Source organism: Linepithema humile, chromosome 7 (assembly GCF_040581485.1).
Source record: "Linepithema humile isolate Giens D197 chromosome 7, Lhum_UNIL_v1.0, whole genome shotgun sequence".
NCBI lineage: Eukaryota > Metazoa > Arthropoda > Insecta > Hymenoptera > Formicidae > Linepithema > Linepithema humile.
This window is the reverse complement of record NC_090134.1, coordinates 16,776,233-16,796,714: the sequence shown is the minus strand read 5'-3', so window position 1 is coordinate 16,796,714 and position 20,482 is coordinate 16,776,233. Positions and strand designations below refer to the sequence as shown.

Sequence of the window (20,482 nt, the reverse complement as noted above, 5' to 3'; positions counted from 1 at the left end):
GACACACCCTACACCGTCAACGTAGTCCCGACTTTGTCTTTCTACTTTATGCAACGCGCACGTTGAGACATGTGTCATTATTTTCGCGCGACTATCTTCCTAGTTACCAACGGCACGTGCGACGCGCCGCTACTCGAACGTGCCGCCGGGATAATACATGTTGCATTTGTTTTCGTTAAAACGTTGACAAAACGCTGGCGACCAACATGGCGGCCTTTTAATCTTCATTCGCGCTGTCTCGTTTGGGATAACCTCGTTTATTCGCGACGACGACCCTCTCTCTTTTATCGCCACGTGTTGCTCTATCACAAATGTCAAAAAGTTCTCGATATTATTATCGTTATTATATTATGTTTGTCATACGTTCACAAAAATACGCCTATGTGTAAGTGACGCTCGATAAAAACATGCACCACGCCAAAATAAAACGAGAACCTCGGCTCCAGATTAGAAAGAATACCCAACGAAATAATAAAAGACCAAATGAGAATAAAAAATCAATACAAGACTGTATCAACGAAAAGCAGCTGATATGGTTCGGACACGTACAGCGAATGTCTAAGGAAAGGCTACCGAAGAAAGCTTTTCAATGGATACCTTACAAAAACAGAATAAGAGAAAGACAAAAAAAAAACATGAATAGAAGGTATTAGAAAATCAATCAATGAAAGAAAAATCAAATAAATAAAGAGGCATGGAGAGACCGAAAACAATGGAAATTAATTAATCAAAAAATATCATATCTCGAAAATATCATATCAATGAAATATATCAAGGGAATATATCAAGGAAAATATTGATTTCATAAGTAACGCTGCCAACTTTAAAACTTGCTGACACAAGTGTATAAGATCGCTCCAAAAAAAGCTTCGCTTTGCTCATAAATGTCGGGCAGATAAGTTTCTGCGAATTGCTGAACCGTAGTTATTCCATCGTTCGCGTGAGTTCTACAAGCGACATATACGATAATGCTCTAAACCTTGCCCTGGAATAGAGATTGATTGCGCCGTTTTTCTCCTTTCATTTTATCCGAGGTTTTCAACGAAAGTCCGCTGAATACTTCTTACGCACATTTACCACACGCGTTATTAGGAAACTCACGCGAACTTTTTATAGATTAAACGAATTGTGATTCCTGAAGTTGCTAGTTGATAAAGAAAATGTTGGAGATTGGAATGGAAATTCCATTTATTTTCTGGGAGCGCAGTCACGAGATAACGTTTTTCATGCAACGAATAATTAGATTTTGATACGAAATATGAATAACATAAAATGTATTTTTAAAAATTTGAATCGTTGATTAACTAAAATAACTGAAACGAGCTTTTTTTGGATGAATTATCCTGTGTAAATATTGAAATTCATATGTGAAGTACTAACAGGGTAGCGATATTACGCGAAACAGGTGCTCCATTCTGCCTGGAAAACATTATCCCCCCGCGGCAGAATATATTTTTCGTCACACCGCAGCGATGCTAATAATACGAACATATTGCAATCTAGGTATTTTCAGCATGCAAAACCGCAAACATTGACATAAGAAAAAGATAAAATTAGGTTAATAATTTCCGTTGTAAGCTATTTCAACAGCTTGCTATACAAGTAATTTGTATGATCTATATTTGAAGACAACACACACAGGATATTATCAGATAATATAATGTTACGTATTTTTACAACATAAATTGAATAATAATCGGATGATAATAATTATCAATTGATAAGAGAACATCATATATTTATATCAGAGCGATGCAATGTTATGTGAAATTTGATTGTTATTGATGTATATACTCGATGATATATTAACGTTTTAGTTTGTCATTTTACTCGTTTAAGTTGCAAATCTGATCGCGCGCGCGCGCGCGCGGATGGTTGGTAATTTCCAACGCCACTTAATCCCTTACGTGCGGCCAAAGCCGGAAAATCCTGAAGCGTATATATAACAAGCGCTATAGTATTTATGATCTCGATTTTCATATTGGATCGGCATAATTTTCTGGTCGCTTAACAAGTAATTTACCAATTATACATGATTATTATACGACACCGCACGATCGATTGTATAGAATCAGCAACGCATGAACGTTGACAGTGCTCGATACGGGATTAAAAGTGAAAATATGATGCGGATTAACGAGGATATTGTTATAAACGAGGAAATTGAATCAAATTATAATTAACGATGGTAATATTATCGCGGACACAGCATCGAATGCGCGGGCACAATAAAGACGAATGAATATTTATTACGCGTCGAAATAATAGAGAAAAATCTACCATTCATACGGTAATGAATCTCTGTTTTCTAGGTATGTTTGTGTAGACACGCCGGTCGTATGATAGTCCGTTAAAATATTAATTAGATAATTAATTATTAATATATATGCATCGAGACAAATTAACGCGCTTCGTGTTTGAAAACAAGAGACAAGATTTTTTGTTATAATCGGTTTTAGAACGTTCTGCGACGTTGTCCGATTAATAATTAACTTTCGAGATATTTCCATTACATTTTTACTTTTCAAAATAATCTTTTAACGATTCAATTCTCTGATTTATTCAAATATATTTGAGTATCGCATTTTTAAAGTAAAATACGCAAATAAAGACTGAATAAGTATAACTACATTTTCGCAAAATGTATTTTATTATTTGTTAAAAGTAGGAAAAAAATAAAAATTGATGATATTTCATCGCAGCGTTGCAGCAGCTTTGCTTAAATAATGCGAAGTGAGTTTAAAATATTTATAAATTTAATACACTTCTTAATTCGTGCTCCAAGATTAAAATATCCGATTTTAATTACATTTGGCTGTTAAAAGGTAGTAATACCTGTTGTCATGTCGCGAAATCGTCTGAAGTGAACTTGAAAACTGGAAATCGCAATCTATCAGTGCCGGCACGGCACCGGGACGCAATTCCAACATATCAATAGCGACAGGGGACGATGCGCTCCATTCCCCCGTTCGTTACACGTTATTCCGCGCGAAAGCGGAAATAAAACGATGATTTTTCGGCGCAGCGCGAAAACGCGTCCCGTTCGGACGTTCGCGTCGCGGTTTTGAAAACGAAATATCACCTATGTAGAAACGCGAAACGGAAGCTATGATTTTTCCTACTTATCGAGCGCCGAAGCGCCGCCCGGACAAATTCATCTTCTCACGCGAGCATTGCACTCCTGTGCGAGTGAATTGAGATTCCACCTCCTCCCTCCCCCCTTCCTACCTACATGCCCGTATGCCGATGACCGAAGCGGCAGTGGCACGATATCCACTCTCTTACAGCGGATCGCATCGGTCTGACGCGCAGTTCGAGGCACCTCTCATTTGGTGCAGCGACCGGTCGCAAACGCTGGGCGTGGTGGGGAGTCATGCAACGCGTCATCGAGGGGCACGCGACCGATCCTTACGGGGGCAGGTATTAAGGATCGGGGGAAAGAAGTCGGAATCCAAAGCGCGCGTGAAGATTATTAGAAACGTATCCTTCAAACACCCACCTGGCTGGTACATCTACAGTCCTCTATGCCTATCGGTCGTACGGTTGCCTGTACCATTGCACACGAACACTGCACGACACTCTTAAATCACCATCTTCTTCGCCACTGATCCCCCTCCCGCCAAGGAACCAACCTCTTCTCTTGCGAGCCAGTCAGCCCGACGGACCAATCAGCGCGCGGCGCGGTAATGCCGATCCGATCGGCCGGTCGTACACGGTCACACGGAGAAACACCGCAGTATCGGTACCGCATCCACGGCGGAGGGCGGAGAGAAAGCTCGCGAACTGCGGTGCACACTACACTGGTTACTGTCCGCTGCTGGCTTGGCGTATCGATACCGGTCGTCGCGTTACTTTCCAGAAGCTCTCTATCCGAGCGTCGGCTTGAAACTCAGGGTGGAACGACCTAGCGCGCGACTCGAGTAGAGTTCGGCTCGGTAGAGGTGGTAGAGTCAGTCGACCGAGTCCACCCGGCGGCACCCACACCTCGGGACGGCGCGAGGGCGCAGACCGTGATATACGCGACGCGGAATAAACCTGCGGCGACACAGGGGAGACAAGCACGCGAGATCGACGTTCGCGGTTCCGGGGCTGGCAGTGCACTGACTCCGACCTCCTCGTTCGACCCGACAGTCCGCGGCTCTGACTCCCACGCGGCGCATGCGTGACTCAACATGGCGACGTTGCGCCGTCGTCGTCGTCGACGTCGACGTCGTCGTCGCCGTCGCCGTCGCCGTCGCCGTCGCCGTCGCCGTCGTCATCGTCATCGTCATCGTCCTCGTCGTCGTCATCGTTTTCCTCCTCGCGTCCGTCATCCCGCTATATAGCTCACTCCGTTTCTCTCCCCATTGTGATTCCCTGCCTGCACGATCGTATGTATGGTATCGCGCAAATGTATACGATGTGCCGGTACACACGCGAACGCGCCGTCGTGCTTCATCCCCCAAATCGGCACCCCCGAGAGCAGGCGAGAGAGGGAGTGAGAGAAAGGGTCTCTACCCCGGCGGCGACACCCCGCACCGCGGGGAGAGAGAGAGAGAGGGAGGGAGGGAGGGAGAGAGAGAGAGAGAGAGAGAGAGAGAGAGAGAGAGAGAGAGAGACGGCGCACCGACGCCGCTCTCCTCGCGCTCTCTTCGTGTAAGAATAAGACCAGAAACGCTGCAGGTGGTTCGCACGGCATGCGCCCTTCGTCCTCGTACGCGATTATCAAGTGTCGAATGAGTTCACATGATCGAGCACTTAGTCATGGACTGTTCCTCGTAACGTACGAACGCGTGACTTCCATAGGTCATGAATGAGATTAGGGTTAACTGCGGCGATTATGCAACGCACCGATGTAAATTTCTCCTCTGTGGTTCTCCGACCGTTCTAAACACTAATGGCTCCGTACGAATTAAATTAGATAGAATAGCGACTCAGACTGTTTTTACTCCTCTTATCTTTAACCAGACGATGTTTTTGAATAACAAAGATATATTTTTCTTTTCAATCAGAATTACTTTCTCTAGTTGCAGATGAAAAAAAATCATTTGCATCACAAAGTATGCGATCAATTAACACAATGCAGTTTTTACTTATATTATTTTGTGTTATTTACTAATTTAATGTCTCATGCGCGTTAGACATCAAATCTATTGGTAAATATTTAAAATTAATTGAGTGCAATTTATATAAATTGATATAAAAAATACTATAATTTACAGAGATTTTCTATTTCGATAAACTTTTTAAAGAAAATAAAAATGCTTAATATAGTCGTCTAAAATAGCTGTGTGTGAATAGATATAAATCAACCTCTTGATGACATTAACAATGTCACAAAAGCTCAAAATAAAAAAGAAAAGATTAAAGTTATTTCACAATGTCATAGACGGAAAATAGTTTCGCCTAGAACTATGTGCCGTACTGAAATGGATATTTATACATTGGATTTAATCAGGCCTTATAGCTCGACCATGTATGAGGACGAAAACTAATCGCTCGCGAATGACAACCGAGAATTTTCGTAACGATCGTTCACGGATATAGCGCGCATATCCGTATGAATAAATTACACACTGCCAGATGTATCGTGACGCATTCACGGTCTCCTCTTTGTCTTAGCAGTCGCTATTACCACTGTTCGCGAGCTGCTATTACGAAGTACAGCTGAATCGCGAATCTCGAAACGGATTTGGCATCGGCTCAGAAGCATTCGGGTGGTCGTTTAGATCTCACGAAGAAAGGATTTCGTTGGGTACGTTCCAGCACTTCGGACAAGTGCGACAGGCTCTCTCGATATGCACAAAATCGGAATTACGTAATATGCTCGCCCGATGATTGAGACACCCGAGGAAAAAAAAATCTCACGTCTGAAGTCTATCGATGTTACAAGCGTGACGTGCGGTCTATGATCTCGTTAACGATAGAGCAAAGAGGTGGTAACGTAGCTCGTTGCGCGCTGTCGGAAATAAATTAGTAGATGACTCAGATACGCGCGCGCACGGTAGATTGGTTCTAGAACTACGAAGTAAGGCGTATAGCACCCAACTAAATTAAAGTGCGTTGTTAATCCCGTGCGATGCACTGTTTCGTCTTATCTAAAACTTCTCCGTGCAATAAAATTTAGAATGGCAAATGAAACTTTACATTGCTTGTGCAGCGTAATCTAATAAGTACAAGCAGAAATTTCGATAATAAAGTTGCAGAATAAGAAAATCGTGTGCAATGTACAAAATTGTTACAACCGTTAATTACGTCAGAATTCGTGCAGACAGCTAGTAAAAAAAAAAAAACATGACAATATATCAGTTTATTTCGCGATTTTTAACACGTTTTATTATCTATTTTACCGAGAAACTATTACGATAAGAAACGCTCGTGACTAGTTCTGAAAATAGGCGAGATAGAATATTTTCGACGGAACATAGGACTTTATGTCGGAGAAGAAATTTTTCCTGAAAGTTTGCGGTTTACCGATCGATTCGCGTTATTCCGCAAAGTAAACTGGCGAACGTACTTCCCTTTTATCTACAATCACATTAATTCGGTTGACGAGATAATGCGTTCAATAGAGTAATATCATTAAATTCGTAAGTGGAATTGCACTTTAACATTCTGAACTAATGTAAATGGTACTTACATTTAGCATTATGATGCAAAGTATTTTATCGAGATTCTACAGACACAATATAGATATCATTGAAGCAAAATTTTTGGAATTTCTCATTTTAATTCATGTTACTTTTTTATGTAAAAGATTAATAAAGATTAATAAAGATTTAATTATAATTACGAAAAGACTAGTGCTCTAAAAATAATCAAAATAATTTCACAATCAAGCTTTGCACTGCTAAAATTATTTTTGCTTCTAATCAAAGAGAATTCCGGACTCAATACACAACTACGGAAAGAGACGGATTGTACCATCCGGAAAGTATATTTAGAAGCTCCAATTAAGTGCAAGCCAGCGAGGGTTAAGCAGGCGTGAAGGAACCCGCTTTACCCCGATCTTCGAGGTACCTTTCGTTTCTCGCACCTCCAACACCGGACGCTCAAGCGGAGCTGGTGCTGGTGGAGTGTCGTCTACTGTAATCCTTAATTGGTCCGCGTGATTCATTCGGTCCATTCATCGTAACTAAACTGCTCTTCGAAGGAGGACCGTCCTCGCCTCCGGCGACAGAACGAAGCGCGTCGTATCTATCTCTCCTTCCTAGCTCTTTCGCCCTATGTCCCTCTCTCTCCTACGACCTCTGTTCTCCCTTTCTCCCGTTCAATCTTAGTTACACGAGATACCACCGCGACGTCCTACAGTAGCCTGTTTCGTTGCCTGCCGTTATAACGTAAAATCAGATAAACAAACGCGGTCTTAACTCCGTCCGACATAATCAGCCTTTCGGGTGAGAGAGAATTGGTTAGTGTAAGAGAGAAAATCGGATACAAGGAGACAATGCAAAAATACGAATAAGGGGATGAAGATAACACTCAGGAGCGGATCTGTATAAAATCTAATGACACTCTACAACTTCAAATCTTCCAAACAGCAATGTCATCAATGATCAATGACTGCGCAGTATAATTTGCAACGGAAATTATTTGCAAATCTTTTTCTAATTTTTTAAATATAAACTGAAATAGGAATGTTTATTTTTATGACGCATGCGTTATTAAATTATCAGCCTAGGGCAATTATTAGCTGCGAAGGATTATTATCTGTGCCTGCAAGGTGATCGTATAAGCATGTTGTAAACGCGCGAGCAGAGATGTCGAAGCGCGATTGGCCTCGTTGTCGGTCGCGTGAATCCATGAGGGAAGACCGGTAGGGTCATCCGAGAATGATGTCCCGGAGAGGGAAGAGAAGGGGAGAGAGAAAAAGAGAGAGAGAGAAGAACGATGATTGTCCGGATCAGTAGAAGTACGAGGAAAAGGGTGCGCCCTGCGGGTCCTGCCCGGGCGGATATTATTACGAGACTCTGCGTGTTCCCCGTTCCGCCACGTACGTGCGGCGACATTCGCACGACGCGACAACGACGAAGATTACCCACTTTTCTACGGCCGCACGTCCCCTCGAACCTCGTTATTTCAAGAACGCGAGTTACTTCAGGACCAAATGGAGAGATCGCTATCTCGTTACCGATTACTCAAAAAGCCGCGCGGAATCTTACGCTTCTTATTCCGATAAAGTTTTTTTATTAGACATAAAAAAAACAAAGCACATAAAAAAAACAATGAAATAAAATAAATGTGAAAGTTATGATGTAATGCGAATGATTGTTCGTCAACAAAAATGCGTTAATTTGTGATTTTCAGCTAGGGAAAACTTCAAACTTGTTGGATTTATTATGCGTTGATGTTATTAAATTTCTGGTAGCAGTGTTTATAATTGCTGTACTTTAATTTTACAGAGCTGTACTATTGTAGAAAATAATTTATTTTATTAATATTTAGTTCACAAATACACGCACAGTTTATTTCAACTTTATTACACGAACAGAATGTACATTAAAGTCATTTAGATACGCGAAATTTAATATTTAATGTTAATATCAATTTAATATTTTTAATGCAATTAGTTTTGCAACAAGCAGATTTAGACACAAAAAATATGTTTTAATAGTTTTAATAAATAAAATTTTAATAAATAATAAATACAATTTCAAAAAACACATATTATAAAATAATTGAGTTACAATTTAAATTTTCGATAAAACCATATTATTCAAACCGTAAAACCGTATCCAAATTTAACTTGACCATTTACAAGGTTACGATCACATCATTCGATTCAATGCAGGAGCTTATTGTTCCTCGATAGAATCTTGTCGGAATAAAATTTAGCTTTTACCGTCGCATCAAAATACAGTTTCGATCCCATTTGAAAGTACAGAGAAAATTTCTCCTCCGCTCTCATCTATCTAGCATCCTCCATTCTCCCTCGGCCATCGCGACCACCCCATCGGTCTCAACCTCCCCGATTTCCTTGCGAAAAGCAGAATCAATGTGTAGCTCCGCGTAACACCGCGAAAGTCGAAAGGTAGAAGAAAAAGAATGATTTCCGGGCGCGCACCTAACCGGAAATACTCGACGACAAAGATCTAAGATTCGCGAAGGGGTTCGTAGAAGGGTGAATAATAACGTTTGAAATTCGAGACGCGGAATAAAACGATGTCGTGGACGAGAGGCGCGTCGTCAAAAAAAGAGGGGCAGGCGTTTCTGCCGAATGACGTCGGCGGCGGGGAAGCAGAGAGACGTTGAAGATAAGATGGGATAGACAGAATCCCACAGGAAGAGAGAGGACGTATCCTCGCGTGTATAGTCGACGGCAAAGCGAAAGGATGCAAGTGGGAACGCCAGGAAGGAAGGAAGGCTCCTAGGCTTCGTTCAATAAAATGGAATATCTAATAAGGGACAAATGCAGTCAAGGAAAGAATGGCGGGCGCGGGCAAAGAAGGCGGATAGTTCGTTCAGTTGAGCGCGAGAAGAGACGTGAGTTCGAGGCCTCCGTTCCTCCCATCCCACTATCCTTGAAAGATCGGAAAGGAGGGCTGATCCGCGAAAGGAGTCAGAGATGGTCCGACGTATAAAACGACGACCTTTGAATGAGAAGAAAGGAAGACGGCGGAATATGCAAAGTCATAGAGCGTATGGAAATAAAGGCGTGATATCGTGGAGCGTGGAGAGCTGAGAAAGAACGATTTTCGTTCGGAATCTATTTGCAATGCAACTTTTTTATACAAATTCTTTGATCGATCATATTTTACGCTATAAACACTAATCAAACAGTCGCGAATATTTCTGATCGTTAATCATGATGCAGGATTATAAAATATGAGCGTATGAGAGAGTGAGAGAGAATATCGTAATGTTTGATGCATGATTTGCGCGGTATTACTGTTTTCAGCGAGTGATTGGAAATTGAAAGTGTCTGATAGAGAATACAAAGATGAGCGTTTGAGAAGTGAGAACAGTCAATTTAGAACGCAGAGTGAGAACGTTTTAAAAAGTTACTTTTCGAAAATGAGTTTTTGAGCATTTCGAGAGACAAAGTTTATGTAAACTTGTTATATTATTAATAAATTGTTATTCTCTTTATTCCTGACCAATCAATTATTCCACAATAATATACCACTGCATTAAGTCATAATTTTATTTTAATTAATTTTTCTTTAGAAAATCATGCATGTTATATGGTATAGCAACTAGAGCGTAATCTTCTTTCGATCGATATGGTAAGGCGAGACGAGAGTCTTTCAAAGGCAGTCAGAGCTTCATTTCAATTTACATATGCATCAGCGAGTGTCATTATCCTATCGTTCTTAAGAATCGCGTTCAGATCTAAACGAAGTGATTTACAAATATGTAAATACAAAATTTATCATAGAAGTATCTCATAACCGACGTTTCTCGTCCGCTCTCGTCATTCTTCCTGATTTAAAATTACAATAGATAGTATCTTGGTTATCTAATAGCGTACTAATATAGAAAATGTTAATGTGAAAATTAAATTACTTTATCAGATAATTTTGTAATAATTTTTTTAACAATCTATAGAATAATCATTGTTTCATCGTTAAATTCTTAAACAAAAAATTGCAAGTATTTTCATCAATTTCAAACATATCGCTACTAAATTACTACGCGTAGAAACGCATGTGTAAATTTTATATGTTTTATTAACTAATGGAGCAATTCGATTATCGTTTATAATTTTCGCATAAAAAAAATAGTTATCCGAGATGGATATATAACTGTAAGCAAGTAATTGCGCAGGATTAAGCACGGATAATACAAATGCTTCGCCGGAAGCGATCGATGGGCATCGAGGTGAACTCGCGAGGAAGGTGTCGAAGATTTAAGTTGTCTCGAATGATCCCGGATGAAACGTAAGAGAAAATTTCGAATAGGGTGCGACATCCCTCGCTCACAATCAGTTGTGAGGCTGGCGTTATCATGGGAGAAGGAAGACGGGCCAGAGAGTTGGGTACGGCACGGAATAAAACCTCTTTAGAGGCGCGTGTATAAGATGGATAGCTCTAGCTGCGCAGAGAGTACGCCGGTGTGGGCGCCCTCGTCGGCTCTCTCGCTCCTCGTCGTGTTTCGTACGTGTTCGCCTCCGGATTCGAAGGATGTTAGAACGTTATCGATGACGTGAAGCGAAGCTCGTAGGGCGCCGACGGAAACAGCGCTCGAAAATTATAGAGCCAAAAGAAAGGAAAAGTTCTATACTCCTTTAAATTCGATAAAATAAATTTATACTTTGTTCAATATTCTTAATATATAAAAAAAAGTTAAGATTCAGAGAATTCGTTGTCATGAAAATTGTCGGTAATAATATTCTTATTGAAATCCGTTCATTCACATATCATTTATTATCTCGATTGACTCCTATATGCGTATAATGCCACGAAAGTTGCAATAAAAAGTTTCATGTAGCATACACAATGCTGTCACGAAATACACCAGCATCGCACGTGGCTCGCTTTTGTATCTTAACGAGCCGCCTGATGTATCTCTCTTTCCTTTTACGATGTTATCCCTACGAAGAAGGATCGCGCGTGCAGCTATCGTGTGATTAGATCGTCAGGATCGGATTCTCAATCGAGAAGAATTTATTTCTCGTGGATCTCACCTGCTGATAGCGCTCTTTGAAACGAGAAACGGCGCGATTACTTCGCCATGGATTTCACGCGAAAGAATTTAAACTGCATATTTTGCAGAGATTAATTATTTCCACTTTCTTGCCTATTTATATATGTCATTTGTTAATAAGTATATTTTTTACAATTTTTATTTCTAAATTAAAAAGTTGTAATGTATTTTCAATTGTGTAGCTGTGATAAATAACGATTAAATAACACAAGCAAAATTAATAAACCATACTTCTGTGTACACAAAATAAAAAGTACTTTTTTTTGTAAATTATATTTCGGAATATTATTTTTAATATTTAGAGAAAGAGAGAAAATTAGATTCCAACTTTTCAATTCTGAATATGTCTACGGGATGCTGTTTTCATTGTTCTAGCCAGACCGAGTCACGACCCTGAGTAGAATGTCTGCGGAGTTACGGTTGACAGGTCGGGATAAGGAGAAAAGAAACAGCTCTCGGTTATTTTATTTACCGGTCACGACCTTTCCATGTACTACCGCGGTCAGTAAATGCGCCGTCGCGTATGAAGCAGTGACACCACAAATCCGAGAAATTAGAGTTCTTCGGAAGAACGGCTTCGGTAACGGCGTAGTTACCGAGTTTTCCAAGCTTTGAGGAAGGAAAGGCGAATGTTATTAGTAGCACGCGAAGGGATTTCTCATCCAGTTAAGAACGCGATATAACATGAAACTCTGAAAGTTTTCTATTTGTTTGTTAATTTAATTGCAAAACGTGGCGGCAATTCTGTCGGATTTAATAGTCGATGAATAATTTCGGTATTAAGACAAAATAGTTGGTTTCCTACAACGCAAATTATATCGACGCGGAAAATCTTTCTTCTCAGGTCAAATAATTGTCCTTCCCTCCCTCTGAATAGCTCCCCTTTCATAAAGTCACGTGGCTAAACAAAAGACGTAACGTCCATTAATTCTCCTACTGGAGGGTTTACCGCGAATAATATGATAAAACTTTCACTTTGCGCAAGGAAAACTCATTGTCTAACATTCCATGGATTAGTGAACACTTGTTTGCTTGGAATTCCGGATAAATTCGATGCGTTTCATCTTTGTACATTTTACCAATGTCTACATTTTTGGGAATATCTACCTAATGATTAAAAATATTTTATGCTAAATGATATCGATAAGATGATATCAATAAGATAATATTGGATAAACATATTGAAAACGTAGTACCTGTATTAACAATTCATTTTCAATGAATATGGATAACTTGCATGGAAATATTGTTTGCAAAAAAAATGCTGTGGCAACGAGATTGGCGATCAATTGCCATTTGCACATCAATATAGTCGTGTAAACAAGAATGATGTCATTCGATCTGGTCTTTCAAATAAAAAGTGACTGACGAGAAATGCAACAGTAATATGATACGGAACGCATGTTTAAACATGATTACTACGATGCAATTATTAAATCATGGATAACATAGCAACATTATTAAATTATCGAGGGCATAAACAATTAATGACATAATTAGTTATGCAAATACACAATAATATATTGTAAGAGGCAGATAAATTGGAATCATCGAAATATCGCGAATTGGCCTTAAACTTGCGCATCGAGCTTAAGGTGTAATGACTAGCGCGAGCACGAGACGGACAGGCGGAGTTTTTCCGAGAATTGTAAAAAGATAGAAAGAATCTCGAGCCACCAAGTAATGCGGATTGAATTAATCATTTCATACGATGATTTTATATTTGAACACGGTGCTAACACGAAGATTCGCGTGTTAAGTGAAAAGATATCACGAAAAGAATGTTGCATTCTCGTGGAATTCAAATAACTGTGCATTACATACATCTTATATATAAGAGTCTTCTTACTTTAGTAAATAGGTTATAAAATTATACGCAGGCGGCAATCTATAGAACAATTGTGTAATAATTTACTCACCGATTGATGCGTCGCTATTTACCGAACTCGTCCTCTCGTCATCCAATTCTCAGAATATGCATCCGTGCAAACATCGGCCAGAGATATGCAGCTCATTAGGATTCCATGTAGAATAAACACCACACAACACTCGCCCGTCATGTAATTTGGCACTCCCGAAACTCCGTCGCGGATTCCGTCCGAGATGCGAATGAACGAATAACCGCGTTTAACAAGTACATTCCGACACCGACGCGTAAAACATAAAACGAAATGGCCGTCAGTCGTGAAGCTCTCAGTGCTGACGTCACACGACTGCGCTAGTCAAAATAAATCGTAACCTTCGCGCGGCGCGCTATGTAGCCAACTTTACATCGCGAGACCTAACCACGCATGTGACAATGAGCGTCGTCAAGCAACCGCTGATTTCTTGATTAGTCGTCACCCGCACGAAAGACCATTTTACTCATCTAAAATACTGTCACGCGCGAGATGCTGTTGAACAAATAATGCGACACGTTATGAGTCTTAATAAGCAGAATATTCTGACACCGACGCGAAGCGACATACACCGAGTACGTTCATATTTCGGTTAATAGCGAACACTTGTCGATTTTCTGCATCGTAACAATCGTAACCCACCGTTTGTTTTAATACTATCAACGTTTGCTCGTATACGGAATTTGTTTCCGACCGAAAAAATATCGAAAATACAGAGCTATTTTCGTTATAATGATAATTGCTCCAAAGGGTACGTGAAACTGACGTCAAATAACTAAACTAGTCAAAATAAGATCTTACACAGCGCACCGCGCGGAAAACTTCACAATGAAACATAACCATACATATGTAACAGTGAATACCATCTAGAAATTTTTGATTTCTTAATTAGTCGTTAAATGTACAACCATTCAGCTTTCTTAAAACACTCTCGTATGTCAAATGCGATTGAACAAATAATGCGAAACTATGAATTTTAGTAAATAAAGTTTTCCGATACCGCGCGAACCAACATGTTACATCGAAGAATTTCAGTTAATCGCGATTATTTTTATTGATTTACCATTGTATAAAAATCACTTGTCGTTCAAGTTAGCACTACCGACACTTACTTCTATACGAAATTCGTTTTCAATCAAAAAATATTTCGAAAACGTGGAATCATTATTATACTTAATAGTAATCGGTCGCGAGCCACCGTGGAAGTGAAGCCAACAGCTGTGCTAGTCGAAATCAATCCCCTCCCTGCGAGATTTCGTGAGAAACCGACTTCTGGGAAACTACGCTACTCAAAACAAATAAGACCTTGGACGACGTGACGGCGCTTAACTCGTGCCTAGCTGTTTATGCGACGGTCGCGATCGTTTTGTTTACATCGAAATATACCACGTATTTCGCAGTTCTTATTTTCTATTTTTCTAGACATGAAACAGAATTTTATGAATCTGAGTTGTTTCAATTCGCATAGTTAACAATCAAACAGTTCAAGAATTAATAAATTAATATTGTTATACACAATATTCAAGATCTACGGAAACAATTGTTAACGTTAGCTTTCTGAAAATATTTGTAGATAAAAAATCAGCAATTATTAAAGCAATAATAATTTTTTAAAATCTTGAATTTAGTAAGGTTAATTTAATAGGTTTCCTATAATTAATCGGTATTTTTGGTGTCTGGTTTAAATAACAAAAATCTGATATGAATCTTATTAAATACATTGATCGATATTTTTGCAAATATTCATTCTATTATTACTGAATTGGACAATAAGAATAAAGACTATATCGTATTTCACGATATTTTTAACTTATCTAGGATTATAATTACGTACTATCGAATCAATTTATTAATACGACTTATTTCATTAAAATATTACTCGCATTAAAATATATTAGATTATTTTCTAATACGATTCCGCAAATATAATTTCTCAAAGAATGATAACTATTATATTTTGAATATTCTTACCAAATTATTGAGGCTCGCGAACGACACCGTCGCTGCGCGAAAATGATTTTGATTCGCGCAGTGATTACGTCATTTACGTCACTACTTATCGCAGCGAAAGTAGCGCTACATTTTCGAGCTATTTTCACGTTCGAAAACAAATTTATAAGTAATTATTAGTGGCGAATCAAACGAGACAGACAATTGCTGTAAGTGGTAAATCATTAAAAATCATTGCGATTAAACAGATATCCTTTGACATTCATAATCGTTCATAATTGTATGTCGTTCGGCGCTGACATCAGCTTGATCTGATTCAAATATGTAGCTCAAAATTAATTATTCATCGCATCTCGTAATAATGTTATTGCAGTACTAACTGCTCTCTTTCAAGCGAGTAACGATTAATTAAGGAATTAGCGATTGCTAAATGATGCTCAGATACACGGTCAATATATCTTACATCGCAAAGCTATCTACGTCGCATGCGCAAAGTTATATTTTGTTTTGACTAATATAGTTACTCGACATTACTTTCGCAAAACTTCGCCAGAGGTCACTATCACAACGAAAGTAGTGAAGCTCCCGCGTTTTCGGGATATTTTTTCAGTCAAGAATGAATTCCGTACGTAAATAAAGGTCGCTAATACCGAATCAAACGAGAAATTATTGTTATAACGCAGTGAATCGACAGGAGTGATCGCGCTCAATCGAAATTTTTCGATATTTTTAATGATTGTAATAATTTGCCGCTTGTGCGCGTCATAGTAACCTATTTATTAAGACACATAACTCGTAATTAATTATTCATCACATTTTGTAATTTTCGCAGTACCGACTGGTCTCTTTCAAACGTATAACGATGAATTAAGAATTAAACGATTGCTGGATGATACTTAGTCAGCATCTCGTATCATGAAGTTATCTGAGTGGCGCGCCATACAAGGATTTATTTTTACCAGCATAGTCGTGTGACGTCTGTTCCACGAAGCTACACGACCACCGCCATTTTAGTGATATCAGATTCTGCTTATTAAACCGTGTAACTGCGCATTCTTCGTTCATTCGCACCTCGGACGGAATCCGCGACGGAGTTTCGGGAGTGTCGAATAATCTTTCGGGCGAGTATAACGAATAATCGAGTGTGTCTGCGGTCCGCGTAAACCGGGAAATGTTATCTCATCGTATTGTGCGTTTAATCAAATAATAAACGATCGGTATTTTGTATATTTTTTATTCGCTCTAAATACATGTAACAAGCGCCGGGAGTGTCGCGTCACACAACGAGTGATTACTGTACGGTGTTAATTCGACGCGGGATCCTGATTAGCTGCATTTCTCTGGTCGACGTCCGCATGAATATATATTCGGAGCATTGGAACATTGGATGGCGAGAGAACGACCTCGACAAACAGCAGCGCATCAAGCGGTAAGCAGAATTCTATTCGTTATATTCGTATGACTAACATTTCATTTATTTCGTTTGCACTGGCTTCAGTTGTGTTGCTGCGAATTATAAAAAATACTAGATTGAATTTATTTTAGCTATCGCTTGATTGGCAGTGACATTTATATTCAATTTAAATATATCCTTCTCCTAACAACGATGGATATACTTGGCTGAAGAAGTTAGCTAGATATTCACAAATAAAATCATAAATAAAATTATTACAATTAAAAATTTAAGAAAAATTTTTAACATAATACCACAAATAGTTGACTTGCATTGAGATTGATTTTATGGTTTGATTCATATTTTATTTGTAAGTGACAAACATTGCTAGGGAGCCAATGTTTGCTAAGAAGCAGGTTTTTTATATAATAAATTAATTGATTTGATAACATTGAGCGGTATTTTTTAATGAATTTATTAAAGATGATTGCTTCGCGCGCGGTTTTATCCAGATAGCAGTTAAGAAATAGAACATATTGTTTTTTGTTATAATAACAAAAAACATTAATTTCAGTAATTGATTTTTCGGTAATCGGTTTTATAATGATTATAGTATGGTATAATAAACTCACCACACAAATATCCGCAGAAATTTACTGTAAATGTACTGACCTGCAACAAAAAAAGAAAAATTTTTATTAATATTGGTTTTTATTAATATGTGTATCTTAAATAATAAATCTTTTTCTGTACACTGAGGTATATTGAAATACAATAACCATTTGTATTGTAATTTGATAGTTATAATTTTAAACATGTTGACCAAGTTCTGACTCTGGTAGCTCCTATTTGGTAAATATATTATTAAGGAAAATTCGAAGCGAGACAAAGGATTAAGGTTATGAATTCTAAAGTTTACAAATATATATCGTACTTAAAATGAATCTTATGAATTATGGGTTTAGCCTAGTTCTGCCAACCTGGAAAAGTTAACTTATGAAATGCGAAGCAGCGCTTTTCCAGAAAATAATACGTACGTGCTTTGTTTTGTATATTATAGTACCAACTACACGAGATCTGATAAGATAATACAAGCAAAATAACGACTCTATTGTTTAGAAGCTCGCCGTTTTCTTGATGCAGAGATATAAAAAAATATGATTATCCTATTCCGGCATCCGCGTGGGTGTTTCAAACGACCGCCGTGTTTACTGGCAAAAATGCAGTTTTTCGCGGTATATGGCAGTAAAAACTGTTTTACGGTAGTAATACACAATGGTGCCTGATGAAATAATCTCATGCGCGCATTCTACCGAAAAGCCGGGAATATTTCCTCTCGGCTTCGCAATACCCTTTAGCCGCCCTTTTCAAGATCGAGGAAAGGCGCAACGTGCAATGTATAGCTGTGAATGACAAAATTGTCTTTCAGACGTTACCTGTCGAGAACGAAAGCGAAAGTGCGCGAGACATCACGTAACTCTCGACAAAGCTTCCAAGAATGAAAAGAGAAACGGTTTAAACAAGAGCAAGTTCTACGCGCAAATGTTTACATGCAAACTGCTTCTTTCCGGACCTGTTGAACTAGTCCTTATTTGTTTGCAAAAAGTTTTGCTATTTGTGGAAGTGCAAAACACGGATCTTGTATAATAGAGTTCCCTCAAATTTTTAAGACTATGATAAGTTCCTTGATTATTCATATTTTGAATTTTCACGAAAATATCATATATGCTCTGATTCGTAATATTAATAAAAATTTTTCTTTTTTTTGTTGCAGGTGAGTACGTTTACAAAAACTTCTGCCGATATTCGTGTGGTGAGTTTATTATACCATGCTATGATCATTATAAGACCGATTACCGAAAAATCAATTACTGAAATTAATCAAACGTGAATAAGTTTGAAATAAGGAATGTCTAAATTAGAAAGATAGTCTTGTCATACGTTTAATGAGACACCACGCTCGTACCGCAAATTCAACGGTAAATATGAGTCTACGGAGTAACAAGCGCATATACCAAATTACTAAACAGCAAAGACAAGACTACGTATATAGAGCGGCCGTATACCAAGTAACGCGTGCAACGGTGCCGAGAATATAGAGGCTAGGATGGAAGCAACTCAATGCATTATTCAGCTCGGTCAACCCTAACTCACGCAAGATGCATCCTCGCCTTCCTTCATCCACCTCTAGGATATACTGTAGTGGTCACCTATATGTCTCCCATGTATGTCTACCTGCTGAATACGCATATCGATTCAGTTTATGAGCTGATGATTTGTACTTTGACAGTCACGTCAGTAACTACATTTATTATTACTTTACCAACCTTCTATTAATCTTTAACCGTACAATAACTAGTAATTGAGATCGTAAGCAAAAAGAGAAAGAGAGAGAGAGAAATATTCGTTTTATTTCAAAGCAAAGATTCGATAAACGCTTCAAGATTAAAGAAATAATCTATTAATTTTTATGTGGTCAATTATATGAAATGTTAAAAATCAAAAATGAGGCTTTTTCGAGAGAATCTCGCTTTTCTGAGAAGTTTAGGAAGTCCCGCGCAAGTAGTGGTCCGATTCGAGGGTAGTCAGGCGAGGCAAAATGGGTATTTGGTATTCCGACGAAGTAACCTCGAGCTCTTTCCACTCTCTTCCGCTCGTCGCGCACGCATGCCAACTATCTTCCGGTCGCTAGAGCCGCTCTTCACGGCTTTCGTCTCAGAGACAAGCAAATATTGGCGATCGCTCTTGAAACGAAGCGCCGGAACTGACTACTGCGCAGCGAAAATTCATAGCTTTTTCATTATAAATCATAAATTATATAAACATCCTATACAGCATGGCCAATACAAGAGAAACATTTAACAAATAAAAAATAATATAAAAAAATACTTGACAGTAATTAATTTATATCATTTAATTAATTTGATATAATTTAATCGGCTTATAAAATAATTAATTTATTTTTCCTAAATTTATTTTTCAAGTCGCGTTAATTTATATATGCCAATACCGCAGGAAAAAGAGCATTTTAATTTCACATTTCTTTCGCAATACAGAGCCACTCACGCTACAAGGCGATCGTCGACAGACAGAAGTAGCAATCTCTACTTTTTAATTAGCGTTTCTTGCGTAAGTTTGAAGCTAATTCCTGAACAAGTTAACAAACAGGTTGCTTCGTCAACGTTGGGAAAAGAAACGCACGGTCCTTGATTCAGAGCGAGTCGCGGTAAACATTCGAGTTCGCTGAAGTTTCCGCACAGCAATCTCTCCGTCCTACCCGACTTACGCAGAGAGACGTTCGCATACCACCCCGCGCCCTCCCAACCTTTCCATCTCTTCGAGCCTCTCTCCTTCCGCGTCTATCTGTCTGTTCCTCGTTCTTTACATTTTCTCTGTCTTTTCCGCATCTTCGCGGCGGAATGTCACAACTTTCGCGAAAGCCTTCGATTTGGACGCAGGTGGGTGGAGGCGCGGACGGCGAATCCGCATCAAACGAACCGATTGCAGAAAACTTGTCGAGAGCCCCGACGAAATCCACGACCGCCTCCTCTCCTATCCATCCGTCGTCGTGCGTTCAGCACCGCAACGCGTTTTTCTCTCGCAGCCGCGTCGCACG

The 20,482-nt window shown here is 39.0% G+C and overlaps 2 protein-coding genes across 8 annotated transcripts in view; one reads left to right on the top strand and one right to left on the bottom strand.

The window, feature by feature from the left end:
* Ten-m (teneurin transmembrane protein Ten-m) overlaps nucleotides 1-20,482 on the bottom strand; it is a 554,800-nt gene that overhangs the window by 205,142 nt on the left and 329,176 nt on the right. Inside the window, exon 1 of one of the 6 annotated variants that reach the window (XM_067359321.1) lies at nucleotides 3,500-4,125. The exons of the other annotated variants lie outside the window; for them this stretch is intronic. Within the exon in view, the coding sequence (XP_067215422.1) occupies nucleotides 3,500-3,512 (13 nt within the window). The 5' untranslated portion in view covers nucleotides 3,513-4,125. Of the gene's footprint in view, nucleotides 1-3,499; nucleotides 4,126-20,482 lie in introns of those variants that run through there. 6 annotated transcript variants of the gene reach the window in all.
* LOC105670001 (sialin) overlaps nucleotides 16,316-20,482 on the top strand; it is a 195,127-nt gene continuing 190,960 nt past the window's right edge. For both annotated transcript variants that reach the window (XM_012363265.2, XM_012363263.2), the window contains exon 1: nucleotides 16,316-16,902. The gene's annotated coding sequence lies outside the window, so the exon portion shown is untranslated. The remainder of the gene's footprint in view (nucleotides 16,903-20,482) is intronic.